The 14,798-nt window shown below is 31.2% G+C and overlaps 1 protein-coding gene across 1 annotated transcript; it reads left to right on the forward strand.

Annotated features, from left to right (window-relative positions):
* The first annotated feature begins 11,221 nt into the window (after positions 1-11,221).
* On the forward strand, positions 11,222-13,719 carry LOC139867263 (uncharacterized). The gene is made up of 5 exons (XM_071855607.1): positions 11,222-11,349; positions 11,624-11,727; positions 11,835-11,979; positions 12,072-12,212; positions 12,547-13,719. The coding sequence occupies exons 1-5, from the start codon at positions 11,233-11,235 to the stop codon at positions 13,531-13,533; spliced, it is 1,494 nt and encodes a 497-aa protein (XP_071711708.1). The 5' UTR covers positions 11,222-11,232; the 3' UTR covers positions 13,534-13,719.
* Positions 13,720-14,798: the final 1,079 nt, after the last annotated feature.

Below are 14,798 nucleotides of genomic sequence, written 5' to 3' on the forward strand. Positions count from 1 at the left end.
GGTTCCCACATGTGTTAGGTGACTCACATGGGCTGCTAAGAGCTGATCATTGGAGTGTATATACCAATAGTACATACATCTAAAAGCTGTGTATTGTACGAGTACGAATACGGGTGCATACGAGTAGAATTGTTGATGAAACTGAACGAGGATGTAATTGTAAGCATTTTTGTTAAGTAGAAGTATTTTGATAAGTGTATTGAAGTCTTTCAAAAGTGTATAAATACATAATAAAACACTACATGTATATACATTTTAACTGAGTCGTTAAGTCATCGTTAGTCGTTACATGTAAGTGTTGTTTTGAAACCTTTAGGTTAACGATCTTGTTAAATGTTGTTAACCCAATGTTTATAATATCAAATGAGATTTTAAATTATTATATTATCATGATATTATCATGTATGAATATCTCTTAATATGATATATATACATTAAATGTCTTTACAACGATAATCGTTACATATATGTCTCGTTTAAAAATCATTAAGTTAGTAGTCTTGTTTTTACATATGTAGTTCATTGTTAATATACTTTATGATATGTTTTCTTATCATAGTATCATGTTAACTATATATATATATATCCATATATATGTCATCATATAGTTTTTACAAGTTTTAACGTTCGTGAATCACCGATCAACTTGGGTGGTCAATTGTCTATATGAAACATATTTCAATTAATCAAGTCTTAACAAGTTTGATTGCTTAACATGTTGGAAACATTTAATCATGTAAATATCAATCTCAATTAATATATATAAACATGGAAAAGTTCAGGTCACTACATGGACGCCGTCCCAGTTGTAAAGGCTGGACGCCGTCCCGATTTCTGGACGCCGTCCAGATGGGCAGTCACAGAAATTTTTTTTTGTGTGTGTCGTGTTTTTGGTAAATCATTGTTGGGTTGTTATATTACATGTAACGACTAACAATGACTTAACGACTCAGTTAAAATGTATATACATGTAGTGTTTTAATATGTATTCATACACTTTTGAAAGACTTCAAGACACTTATTAAAATACTTCTACTTAACAAAAATGCTTACAATTACATCCTCGTTCAGTTTCATCAACAATTCTACTCGTATGCACCCGTATTCGTACTCGTACAATACACAGCTTTTAGATGTATGTACTATTGGTATATACACTCCAATGATCAGCTCTTAGCAGCCCATGTGAGTCACCTAACACATGTGGGAACCATCATTTGGCAACTAGCATGAAATATCTCATAAAATTACAAAAATATGAGTAATCATTCATGACTTATTTACATGAAAACAAAATTACATATCCTTTATATTTAATCCATACACCAATGACCAAAAACACCTACAAACACTTTCATTCTTCAATTTTCTTCATCTAATTGATCTCTCTCAAGTTCTATCTTCAAGTTCTAAGTGTTCTTCATAAATTCTACAAGTTCTAGTTTCATAAAATCAAGAATACTTCCAAGTTTGCTAGCTTACTTCCAATCTTGTAGAGTGATCATCCAACCTCAAGAAATATTTCTTATTTACAGTAAGATATCTTTCTAATATAAGGTAATACTCATATTCAAACTTTGATTCAATTTCTATAACTATAACAATCTTATTTCGAGTGGAAATCTTACTTGAACTTGTTTTCGTGTCATGATTCTGTTTCAAGAACTTTCAAGCCATCCAAGATTCTTTGAAGCTAGATCCATTTGTCTCTTTTCCAGTAGGTTTATCCACAAAACTTGAGGTAGTAATGATGTTCATAACATCATTCGATTCATACATATAAAACTATCTTATTCGAAGGTTTAAACTTGAAATCACTAGAACATAGTTTAGTTAATTCTAAACTTGTTCGCAAACAAAAGTTAATCCTTCTAACTTGTGACGATCGCTCCAAATCCATATGGACGAACACATCATTCATTGATTTCATTGCGAGGTATTTGACCTCTATATGATACGTTTTGTAAATATTGCATTCTTTTGAAAAGGCACACCATAAATGAATATTTAAATCAAAGGTTTTCGACATCTGATGATTTCTACATATAGACAATCACCATAAATAATAGTTTACAACAGTACTTTCGTTGACAATGCAGTCAAAATAAGATACATGGTGATGATTTGGTGAATGCAACGTTTCCTTGAAAAATGTGTCATGTAAGACTCCATGCACATAGCTTGTCTAACATCTAACCAAACAGCGGAAGACTTCTAGGAACCTGAGAATAAACATGCTAAAAAGTGTCAACACAAAGGTTGGTGAGTTCATAGTTTTAATGTTTCGTATAATCTGTATATAAAGGTGGATCACAAGATTTCAGTTGTTTCATCCAGAAACGTTTATCAAAATATTCTACAAAATTGAGCACCCTGGTAACTAAACTTAACGTATATATAATTTGTACCCTTTGTATAATCATCTTAAAAATACACGCAAACCAACGTGTACGCTTCTCAAATAGCATACGTCCGTTAAAAGGCTAGTGCTCTAGCTCGGACGGGGATATCAATCCCTATGGATCCATATACTACTACTCGCGCCCACCAGTTCTTATAACTGGCAGTTACTAGTTACCAAAGCTAAGGGATTTTCGGTTCAAACTCAGTGTAGAATTTAGTATGTGTACTTGTATCCATTGCGTTTAAAATAAAGTGCATGTATTCTCAGCCCAAAAATATATATTGCAAAAGCAATTAAAAAGGGAGCAAATGAAACTCACACTTTATAATTATTGTAAAACAGTTATTAAAGCATTTGCATGTATTCTCAGCCCAAAAATGTAAAGGGTAAAAGGGATCATATGAAACTCACCTTAGCAGCATATAAAGTCGTTCACCAAAATGTGATCGAAACACGGATTACCAAATAACTGTAGATCTCAACATATCAATATTGTAGAAAAGTATGTAGACGTAACGGAGATAATAAACACTAGATTTGATTCATAAATATACCCCCGAATATTACCCATAACCTCCATGGCAATAACCCATAATTTTCTTAACTCTATCCCGCTTGAAAACATATTTTGAAAGTGACACGCTCATGACCTCGTCGTAGTATTTTAGGTATAATACTAATAATAATTAGATTAATAATAATATTAATCTTAATAATAATAATAATAATAATAATAATAATAATAATAATAATAATAATAATAATAATAATAATAATAATAATAATAATACGGAGTAAGATGAATATATATGTGTGTAAACTGAGCCGAAATCGATGAAATTTATAGACCTCGCCTGGCCAGACCTCCCATGCGATCGCATGGGTTTGAAGGCCACAGGCCATGCGATCGCATAGCCCTATTTTTCCAGCCCACATGTTTTTGTCCTAACATTTGTCGACATAATAAAATATAAATATAATATATATAATTTAAATTAATTAATTATATATTATATTAAATTCACGTGCATAGTTGACTTGTAATTTTTGTTTCGATAAGTCGTACGTTGTCACTCAACTTATGTCCCGGTTCCGGTTTTTCGAACGCCCTTTCGTACGCTGAGAAAACTAGTACTTTTTGTTTCGTGACTCGTACCTTTGTCAAAATATAAACTTAAATTATCCCTAAATTATATCACTCAAAGTGTATCTTAAACTTTCGAGTGTTTTGGTCATTTACTTCTATAAATTATCGTCTCGTAGTATATACATATACATATATACATTTTTTATTTATTTTGAAATAGTGTTTTCTTGTAGCAAAGTTAATTTTTACCGTAGCAATTCACTGTAGCAAAGTCAATTTTTACCGTAGTAAATAGTGATTTTCGAAAACACTGTAGCATTTTGGGTACTGTAGCAATTCGAAAATACTGTAGCAAATTAGTGTTTTACTTGTTTATTTTAAACGTTTCAGTTCACTTATCTAAATATCAATCGAATTAACAAACGAATGTTACTATCGTTTACTAAATAACTTGAAATCATATATATATATATATATATATATATATATATATATATATATATATATATATATATATATATATATATATATATATATATATATATATATATATATATATATATGCACATTAAGTTATATATATTGTTCGTGAATCATAGGGAACAGTCAAAGAATAATTGATTATATGAATATAGTTCCAAAACTGTCGTGATTCAATATTACAGACTTTGCTTATCGTGTCGGAAATGTTAATCATACAAAGATTAAGTTTAAATTTGGTCAGAAATTTTCGGGTCATCACAGTACCTACCCGTTAAAGAAATTTCGTCCCGAAATTTGAGTGAGGTCGTCATGGCTATCAATAAAAGTGTTTTAATGACGAATATGAGTTAATAATAGAGTTTTATCTATGTTTGAATAATATGGATAAAATAATCCAATTACTTGAAGCGTATGAGAGAAGTTATCGTAATCAAGTGAAATAGAGAATAGAGATGTGTCTTATCTCTTGATGTAGCAATGATTGATTTCCGGATTTTAAGGAATAGAAAATCTTCATAATTTAAATAAGATTTGATTTTTTGAAATTTGCGGAAATTAGGATTTTCTTTGATTAAATGCGTAATCTGCCTCTATTGCTGCGTCCGATATTTTGCTATAAATTGACCTCTTCCGTTTCATTATTTTCACTACTCCTACATCTTCTTCCTCATTTCATACTTTCAAAAGATTGTGAAATGCTTCATCCAGTTCTGATTCTTGATATACTCCTAACTTTCATATCTGTCATTCTTTTTTTTCATCTACCACCAGAGGAAGTTATTTTCTTCTACTATTACCTTGGGGTTATAGTGTTTTTCATTCTCCCATGTATTTATATTGCTATACGCATTGATATACACGGTTTGTAATTTCGGGGTTGTTATCGGGCTTTATGTTCTCCATTATATTTTGGAGCTTCATGCTTTCATTTTCTCTTCCCGACCTTAAGTCAAGCGAATAATGGTCCAGAATTCGTAGGTATGAATTTCAGAATAAACATAATTAATGTTCTAAGAAAGAAACGGTAATGGCACAATCTGACTTGTCAAATTACCAGAATATCCGGAAAAGACCGAATCATCAAGAAATATATTTTCTTGATATATTTAGAGATTATATAGAATGAAAGAGTTATGTAACATGGTTTATGATGAGGGTGTGATCTGTGAACCTTTGTCACGTTCCATTAGAAACTCAACATGACTTACTGTAATATAATCACGTTGATCAAGTGTCATTATATTATACTAACTCATGCTTCAGTTCCCAACATTACTTCAAAACATCCATTTTTTTCGAAATTTTTCAGATTTTAGAAATTAAAATAGTTTCTTTTATGATGTAACAAAGATAGCGCGAAGAGGTAATGATTTCAGATAAGAATGGTTTCAAAAAATATCTTCAGAAATATGGAGGATATTTATAATGGGAGATACGATGATATCTTAGAATATTTAAGATAAGATGATGATGAAGAATATTGTCCGCAAAGGTTTTAGAGTAAGGAGCAAGGTATTCGTTAATGATTTTAGCAGACTCTGAATCATTTGGATTCTTTGAAGGTAGATTTAGTCTTTGTGATTTGTCCACAGCCTCCTTCATGGTCTGCTCAATCCGTTTTTCAATTCCAAACCTTCTCTTTTTCTCTGCTTTACCACCATACTATTCTTTATCATCAAACTTTTGACTGTTAAGGCCGTTTACAGTTTTTGCTGCTTCATCAACATTTTTCCAAAATTCGGAGAACTAGTTTCGTAGTTTGGGGTGTTTTTCGGAAACTTCACATTCGAAGTAAGTAAGTCCAGGAGGTAGACGTTATATGTACACATATAACTGTTGGCGTAGACGTGCTACAAGATTTCAAGATACTGATTGCTAATTCCCGATAGTTGGTATGGCAATTGCCGTTACAAGATGTGGATGAGTACATGATACAGTTGCAAATAGTGATTTTCGAAAACACTGTAGCATTTTGGGTACTGTAGCAAAGTCAATTTTTACTGTAGCAAATAGTGATTTTCGAAAACACTGTAGCATTTTGGGTACTGTAGCAATTCGAAAATACTGTAGCAAATTAGTGTTTTACTTGTTTATTTTAAACGTTTCAGTTCACTTATCTAAATATCAATCGAATTAACAAACGAATGTTACTATCTTTTACTAAATAACTTGAAATCATATATATATATATATATATATATATATATATATATATATATATATATATATATATATATATATATATATATATATATATATATATATATATATATATATATATATATATATATATATATATATGCACATTAAGTTATATATATATTGTTCGTGAATCATAGGGAACAGTCAAACAATAATTGATTATATGAATATAGTTCCAAAACTCTCGTGACTCAATATTACAGACTTTGCTTATCGTGTCGGAAATGTTAATCATACAAAGATTAAGTTTAAATTTGGTCAGAAATTTTCGGGTCATCACATAACTTGACTTTTAAAATCAACTAAACACATGTTCTATATCTATATTATATGCTAACTTAATAATTTAAAACCTGGAAACACGAAAAACACCGTAAAACTGGACATACGCCGTCGTAGTAACACCGCGGGCTATTTTGGGTTTGATAATTAAAAACTATGATAAACTTTGATTTAAAAGTTGTTCTTCTGGGAAAATGATTTTTCTTATGAACATGAAACTATATCCAAAAATCATGGTTAAACTCAAAGTGGAAGTATGTTTTTCAAAATGGTCATCAAGACGTCGTTCTTTCGACTGAAATGACTACCTCTTACAAAAATGACTTGTAACTTATATTTCCGACTATAAACCTATACTTTTTCTGTTTAGATTCATAAAATAGAGTTCAATATGAAACCATAGCAATTTGATTCACTCAAAACGGATTTAAAATGAAGAAGTTATGGGTAAAACAAGATTGGATATTTTTTTGATTTTTGTAGCTACGGGAAATATTAACAATTCTATACAAATCATATCCTAGCTAACTTATATTGTATTATACATGTATTCTAATATATTATGTAATCTTGGGATACCATATACACGTATGCAAATGTTTTGACATATCATATCGACCCATGTATATATATTATTTGGAACAACCATAGACACTCTATATGCAGTAATGTTGGAGTTAGCTATACAGGGTTGATGTTGATTCCAAAAATATATATATTTTGAGTTGTGATCTAACCTGAGACGTGTATACACTGGGTCGTGGATTGATTCAAGATAATATATATCGATTTATTTCTGTACATCTAACTGTGGACAACTAGTTGTAGGTTACTAACGAGGACAGCTGACTTAATAAACTTAAAACATCAAAATGTATTAAAAGTGTTGTAAATATATTTTGAACATACTTTGATATATATGTACATATTTGTTATAGGTTCGTGAATCGACCAGTGGCCAAGTCTTACTTCCCGACGAAGTAAAAATCTGTGAAAGTGAGTTATAGTCTCACTTTTAAAATCTAATATATTGGAATGATAATACATGCAGTTTTATAAATGTTTTACGAAATAAATACAAGTAATTGAAACTACTTTATATGGGTGAATGATCGAAGCCGAATATGCCCCTTTTGCTTGGTAGCCTAAGAATTAGTAAACCGATCTACTAATTGACGCGAATCCTAAAGATATATCTATTGGGCCTAACGAACCTCATCCAAAGTACCGGATGTTTTAGTACTTCGAATTCGTTTTTATCATGTCCGAAGGATTTTCCGGAATGATAGGGGATATTCTTATATGCATCTTGTTAATGTCGGTTACCAGGTGTTCACCATATGAATGAATTTTATCTCTATGTATGGGATGTATATTGAAATATGAAATCTTGTGGTCTATTATTATGATTTGATAATATATAGGTTAAACCTATAACTCACCAACATTTTTGTTGACGTTTTAAGCATGTTTATTCTCAGGTGATTATTAAGAGCTTCCGCTGTTGCATACTAAAATAAGGACAAGATTTGGAGTCCATGCTTGTATGATATTATGTAAAAACTGCATTCAAGAAACTTATTTTTGATGTAATATATTCTTATTATAAACCATTATGTAATGGTCGTGTGTAAACGGTATATTTTATATTATCATTATTTGATAATCTACGTAATGCTTTTTAAACCTTTATCGATAAAATAAAGGTTATGGTTGTTTTAAAAATGAATGCAGTCTTTGAAAAACGTCTCATATAGAGGTCAAAACCTCGCGACGAAATCAATTAATATGGAACGTTTATAATCAATATGAAACATTTCAGGTTGGTGGTGTGGGTTGGTGGTGTGGGTTGCTTTTTGCACTTTTTGATGATTAGGATGTGTGGGTTTTTTGTGTGGAGTATTGATGATGTGGGTTAGGAGTGTTGTAATAATGTGTTAAAATATAATTGGTAAAGTAGTTAAAAAGGGATAGAAATTATATTTTTAAAATAATAAAAAAAAATAAATAATAGCAACGTGTGTTGCTTGTTGCGTTGAATGGCAACTGACGCCCCCATTTTTGTCCCAAGCCACGCCGCGATACAGCCGAATTAGGCGTTTGTTGGTGGATGATTGGGATCCAACGCCTGTTGCCAAGCCCTATACAAGTCGTCTAAAGAACTTAAATTTTTACCAAAATAAAATAGGGTTAATCACCGACGCATGTTTTAATTTTATGAGTCATTAGAATTGGGTTGGATTGTTTTGTTTAATACTTGTAACAATAACAAGATTATATTACTATTTTTAAGTTGTTTGATTATAAGTGTCTAATTTGTTGTTTAATCGATCAAAAGTTAAACAAGTGAGTAGTAATGAGATTCCATTGATAAAAATTTTAGCTAATGAAATTTCTTAACGATGTGTCTCCAATCAATATGAACACTTTGACTAAGATTGGGAGAGTATTTGAATTGAATAAAACTTACCCTCAAATTAAGAATTGATCTAAAAATGGTTAGTAGAGAGATTGTAATGAAGTCTTGGGAAGCAAGTAACAGGTTGAATGGTGGCCAAGGGATTATGAATAGACAACAGCTGGTCTATTTGAATAAAAAGGGCCACTATACTACATATATATCACATGCTCTGTCTGTTAATACGGAGTATCATGCTAATCAACCTTTTTTCAAGATTGGCAGCTGTTTGACTCTACTTTGACGTGTCTCTTTATGTGCTTTTTCCATACTTTTTCCTACTTCGATTCCTCCTTATCTATCTATATATCATCACGACTCATTTGATTTGCGAGAAAAGAATCCTCCATGAAAAACTATATATCATTTGTGGTTGGAACTAATCGGTTTGTGTGTCCCACATCGGTTATGAGAAGAAACAAATGATTGTATATAAACTTAAGGAAACCTTTTACTATTAGTAATTGATTTTAGAGTATTAGGTAACTCTTGTGCTTGTATGCTTAATATGCTTACATATACGAAACCAAAACTTTACACTTACTTGAACATTATTTTTTTTAAATTTTTTTTAGGAATACACAAGGCATAAATTATTGAAATTTAAGCTTGTAATATACACTACACTATGTCAAATATATATTTTGGAAACACATATCTGTCATTTAAGTTCTATCAATGACGGGTAACATTTTGTTAATATAGATACGCAATTTGAAAGTTTATCGCATTAGTATTTTATGACGTATATAGCCTACAATGAAATTAAAGAAAGTATATGACTTATTTGTAACCTTAAATCTTATTTAAATTAAACAAAAAGTTGATATTTATAATTAGATTATTCAAATTAGTAACATATACTTTAAACAAGACAAATTGGTAGCTAACACTTGTTCCCGAGTTTAATTTTTGAAAGAAAAAATAAAATTGAATGAAGATTGAAAATTTTGATATTCACGAGTTCTGATTCTGATATACGGAGTATAAGAAAAGAAAGGAGTAAATAAATAATAATTTTAGTACAATTTTTATCCAATCTTATCTCACTTCCCATCTTTTCATTATTTTTTTTTTTTCTTCTTTTGCAACAAAACTTTGATAAAGAGCCTAATAGACATTTACTTTTCTAAATTCTTTTAAATCAATTGTCAATTCCTCCGTAGCTCTTTTTGCCACACAATTGGCATAAGATTCCACAAATCTTTGTAATAACCACTTTGTATTAAAGTTATCTATTTTTTTCAATATATGTATTTTAAGTTGAAAAAGTAAGTAATTATTCCCTAACATTACCATACGTGTAAGCTTTAATAGAGCATCTAGTGGTTTTCAAAGTTATAACGTTATTGGCTTATTGGATTTCTCAAATATACATTTTAGGAGTGAATATTTTAATTTAATTATAGTCTAGATGAATTAGAAGAGAATTTTGTATACTCGTAATTGAAACTATCTAAGCTTCATTTGAACTAATTTTTTTTTTTGGACTTTTGAGTGTTAAATAATCGTATACTAAACAAATAAATAGATTAATAATAATAAACAATACGTGAGCTCGACAGTTATTTTGCCGCAGTTTTCTGGTACCCACGCAGTCTCTTACCACTGACTTCAAGGGCACTATTGTAATTTCTGATACGTCCAAATGTATTCCTACGTGTCAATCCACTTCTATCGTAAAATCGGCGGAGTAAATCTATCGTGTAACAGACGCACACCATATAATCGGTACCCCACTACCTCATAAACAAATCCCCACCGTTGATCTCGCATCAAAGAAGGGTCTTATTCTTTTTGACCTGGTCCCACTTAAAAAAATTAGCTTAAATAAAAATTAAAATTAGAAAAGTTTTAAAAACGGACAAAAACTGTATTATACACCTCACCCGATTTCACTCTCCTTATTTAGCTTCCCTCCCAAATTTACATTTCCTCCACCTATACATACACAGGATACATATATATCTATATACATAGATAGATATATATCCATATCCATTATATATATATGCGATACGTTTCTTGGATTTTGTCAATCAACCGTTACATTTTCGATCAATCTCCGATTAATTAGTGATTTAATTCATTAGTTGATGCACATTTGAATAGCTTTTGATTGAAGCTAAGAAATTAGGGTTTTAGGAGTTAAAAGTAACGTAAAGATGTTAGAGGCAATACTAAAGAGCAAGTTTTATTCCAAATGGTAAGGAATCTTCTGTTATTCTGGAAATTTTGGTTTATCTTTCATATTGATTTTGTTGTTAATTAATGTGTTATTTGGTTCATTGTGATAACAGCAAGTCTCAAATTAAGATGACGTTGAAACGAATCGAGATGATAAAAAGGAAACGAAATGCAATGCAGAAGTTTTTGAAAAATGATGTTGTTGATCTTCTTCAAACTGGTCTTGAATCCAATGCTTATACCAGGGTAATATAATTTCTTCATTTTATTTAGATGTATTGTTCTTTACTGTGTATGAACAAGATTGATATTTTAACAGTGATTTAATTGGAGTATTAAATATGTTAAAGATAGTTTTACTTATTAACAAGAGTATTGTGACAAGTTGGATTTAGATCATTAATCTATAATTGATGCTGTGTAGAGATGTAATTAGTTAAAATAATGTGAGATTTGAAAGATTTATTATTTATTATGATTGTAAGAATTCAAGATTGATTAATTTGATGATAAAACACAGGTTGAACAGTTATATGCTGACCAACTTGTTTCATCAAGTTATGAATTTGTGGAACTATCCTGCTCGTTCATCTTAAGTCAACTATCAGCCATGAATAAACATAGGTAATAAGCTCTTCTTCTAGATCTTCATATGGTATACTAATCAATAATTATTAATGAATGATTGATTTACAATTTAAGTATTGGATCAATTATTGTGTCACCAATAGGGAATGCCCTGATGAATGCAAGGAAGCTATTTCAACATTAATGTTTGCAGCTGCTAGGTTTGCTGATTTACCAGAATTAAGAGAAATCAGAAGTATATTTGCTGAAAGATATGGGAATTATTTTGAACCTTATGTCAATCAAGAGGTGATTCATATATCTGTTTATCAATTTTTTATTTTTTTAAAAATATTTTTTTTCATAAAGTAAAACTAAATGGAAACTGTTATATGCTTTAGTTTGTTAGGAACTTGAAAGCAGACCCTCCCAGTAAGGAAGTAAAGCTTCAAATGCTTCAAGATATTGCACTAGATTCTGGTATACAGTGGGATTGCAAACCTTTGGAACTAAAATTGTACAAACCACCTCCATTTGTACAGGTAAACCATTTTATCTTGTTTCAAACTGGTAATTTCGGTTGTGTTCCAAATGGGTCCAAGTAAAAAGTTTCAAAAACGGGTCGAATGTGTTTACCCGAAACTCAATGCAACTACCTTCATTTGGGTTTGTATTGTACTGTATGATATTGTTTTTGTAACCATTTTATAAACAACCTGCTAATGATGGATGAAATATTGGACAAGATAGTAATCTGGGTCAACCCAACCCAACCCAAAGTGACCCGTTTCCGCTTTTACTTAAAATGTACCGATGATTTCTTCATCTTTTTAGCTCTACTTAATAAGCATCTATTAACATACAATTTTTTTCCAGGATCATTCTCTATATGCCAATCGAAATGAACCACCTAAGACCCACCATCAAAATGGTCCTGAAACAAGTCAAAAAGAAACAGAGCAGAAGACTTGTAATAAGCAAACTGTACTTGCAAATAAGGACCAAACTTCTAAAAAAGGTTTGCCCTACAAACCAAGGGACGAAATTGAAACGAATGTTGTAAACAGTTTTCCGTACCCATTAAAGATTGAAGTTGAAAAACGAGAGTCAAAACGTGATCATGGCCGTGTATCGCCTTATTGGTCAAGCAACGCTAGTTCAAGTGGCGAGACTATAACTAGTCCCGAATATAGCACGGGCCCGGATGATAGTGCTACTGAGGATATACCTAAAGGAAGGAACTTTAATGGTTTTAGGTCAACTGCTTATATCAAAACCGAGTCAACCAAAAAGTCAACGAATGGAGATGCAGTTTCAAGTTCTGCAATGGAAGACAATAATGATACACCACCAGGAAGGAAGGTTTATGGGTTAAGGGCAATGGGTCCACCATACATCAAACCAGACTCGACTAAAAAGTCAACAACATCAGATGAAGAAAACATATCTGGATTCAAATTCACAGACAATGATATCGAAGAAGTGTCTGAAAATATTAACAAAACAGTACCAAGATCAATGCGGAATCGTAGACCGTTTAAGCCACGTGGAAACAATGATGTTTCAAGAACAAGTCCTAAGAATCAAAATGGTGAAAGTCTTGGTCATCATGATGATAAAGATGATGAAGAAAGAAAAATGGACAGACTCTTGACACATTACAGCAGAAAACCAACACGAACAGGTTCGCTTCCACCTCAACCGTTGAATACTAGGGTTGCAACCGATGAAAGGAAACGGTTTGCAAGGGCGGCTACTTATCAACCCGACTCTGCTTTGAGTTCGCAAGGTCATGTGCATCCTAAACTTCCTGATTATGATGATTTTGTAGCGCGATTAGCTGTTCTTAGAGCAAGTTCATAGTCACTTGTTTCACGTAGGTTTATTGATCTTTTTGTATTGATTTGGCTAGCATTTTTTGGTTGCATCAGCATCTTGCTGTCCCTAGTTTCATGTTTCATACAGGTTTATATTTTTGATATTTGGTTAGCATTGTTAGTTTTATCAGCATCTTGCTGTCATTTTTACTGGCAGTTATATTGTAACTGACACGGTAAGAAGTTAATTGATGATTGACTATGATACCCCATATTAGTTAAAACCTGGATCTTTCTTATTTTTTTCACAACATAAAAAGAAAAAGAAAAAGGTGTTGCTAGTTTCTAGAATTTTTCTAATTCTAACCGTTTTCATTGAAATTGTAACTCATATTCATCATTAGTTAATTTATATATGTCACATTGAAATTTTAACTTATATTCATCAAAAGTTAATTTATACATAGACTAGTTGAATCAATCGAGTCAGTTAATGATATTTGTGGTAATGTCCTTTTTAACTAAACAAATTCATACGAAAGATCCACTGTTAATTTGACAACATAAATAAATCATAAAAATTATACTGTGGTAATGTCTTTTAACAAAACGTTCTTCTAAGCCATACAAAACATTAGACGTTCATCAAAACGTGACAAACATAAAAATATAACATAAGTACGATAATGAATTTATAAACTTACATAACAGAGTCATTACATTACTTTACATATAAATATAAATAAATAATGTTGATAAAATTTTAAGTACCGTAATTTATTACAATTAAAAACTACTCCGTATATCATAATTCGTCATCTCTTGACCCGACCCGAGTGGACCCGGAGGTGAGTCTTGGGCTCAACAGTCCAGCACCAACCCATACATAGTCAGAGTGATGATGCCTGCACCTAAATGAACCGGGATGAACAGTTGGTGAACACAAACATATATTTTTAATCATCACTTCACTACCACCAGCACCATCCACCACTGGCTGCTGCGGTGTCACCGTAGGTAACCGCCTGATTCTAGAATCCAAGTCATATTTTTGGTTGATGTTACAAGAAGAAACACAACTAGCTGGATAACACATATTATTATGTGGATATTATAATTATATGGAAAATATATTATAGAAAGAAAATTAAGGAAATAATATGGGTTTTTGTACGTATTTAATACTGTAAATTGAAGCACGTACACATGGCTTATAAGAGAGTACATGTTATGACGTGTCAATCCAATGTTCAAACCACCTGGTGTTTTCTCGTTTGTTCTTTACAATAATGTTTTGGATATTGTTTTCTT

Source organism: Rutidosis leptorrhynchoides, chromosome 9 (genome assembly GCF_046630445.1).
Source record: "Rutidosis leptorrhynchoides isolate AG116_Rl617_1_P2 chromosome 9, CSIRO_AGI_Rlap_v1, whole genome shotgun sequence".
Lineage (NCBI taxonomy): Eukaryota > Viridiplantae > Streptophyta > Magnoliopsida > Asterales > Asteraceae > Rutidosis > Rutidosis leptorrhynchoides.

Coding starts and splice junctions, on each gene's coding strand:
- LOC139867263 (XM_071855607.1), top strand. CDS start 11,233: ATGACGTTGAAACGAATCGAGATGATAAAAAGGAAACGAAATGCAATG. Junction 11,728..11,834: donor TCAGCCATGAATAAACATAG/GTAATAAGCTCT, acceptor TGTCACCAATAG/GGAATGCCCTGATGAATGCA. Junction 11,980..12,071: donor AACCTTATGTCAATCAAGAG/GTGATTCATATA, acceptor TATATGCTTTAG/TTTGTTAGGAACTTGAAAGC.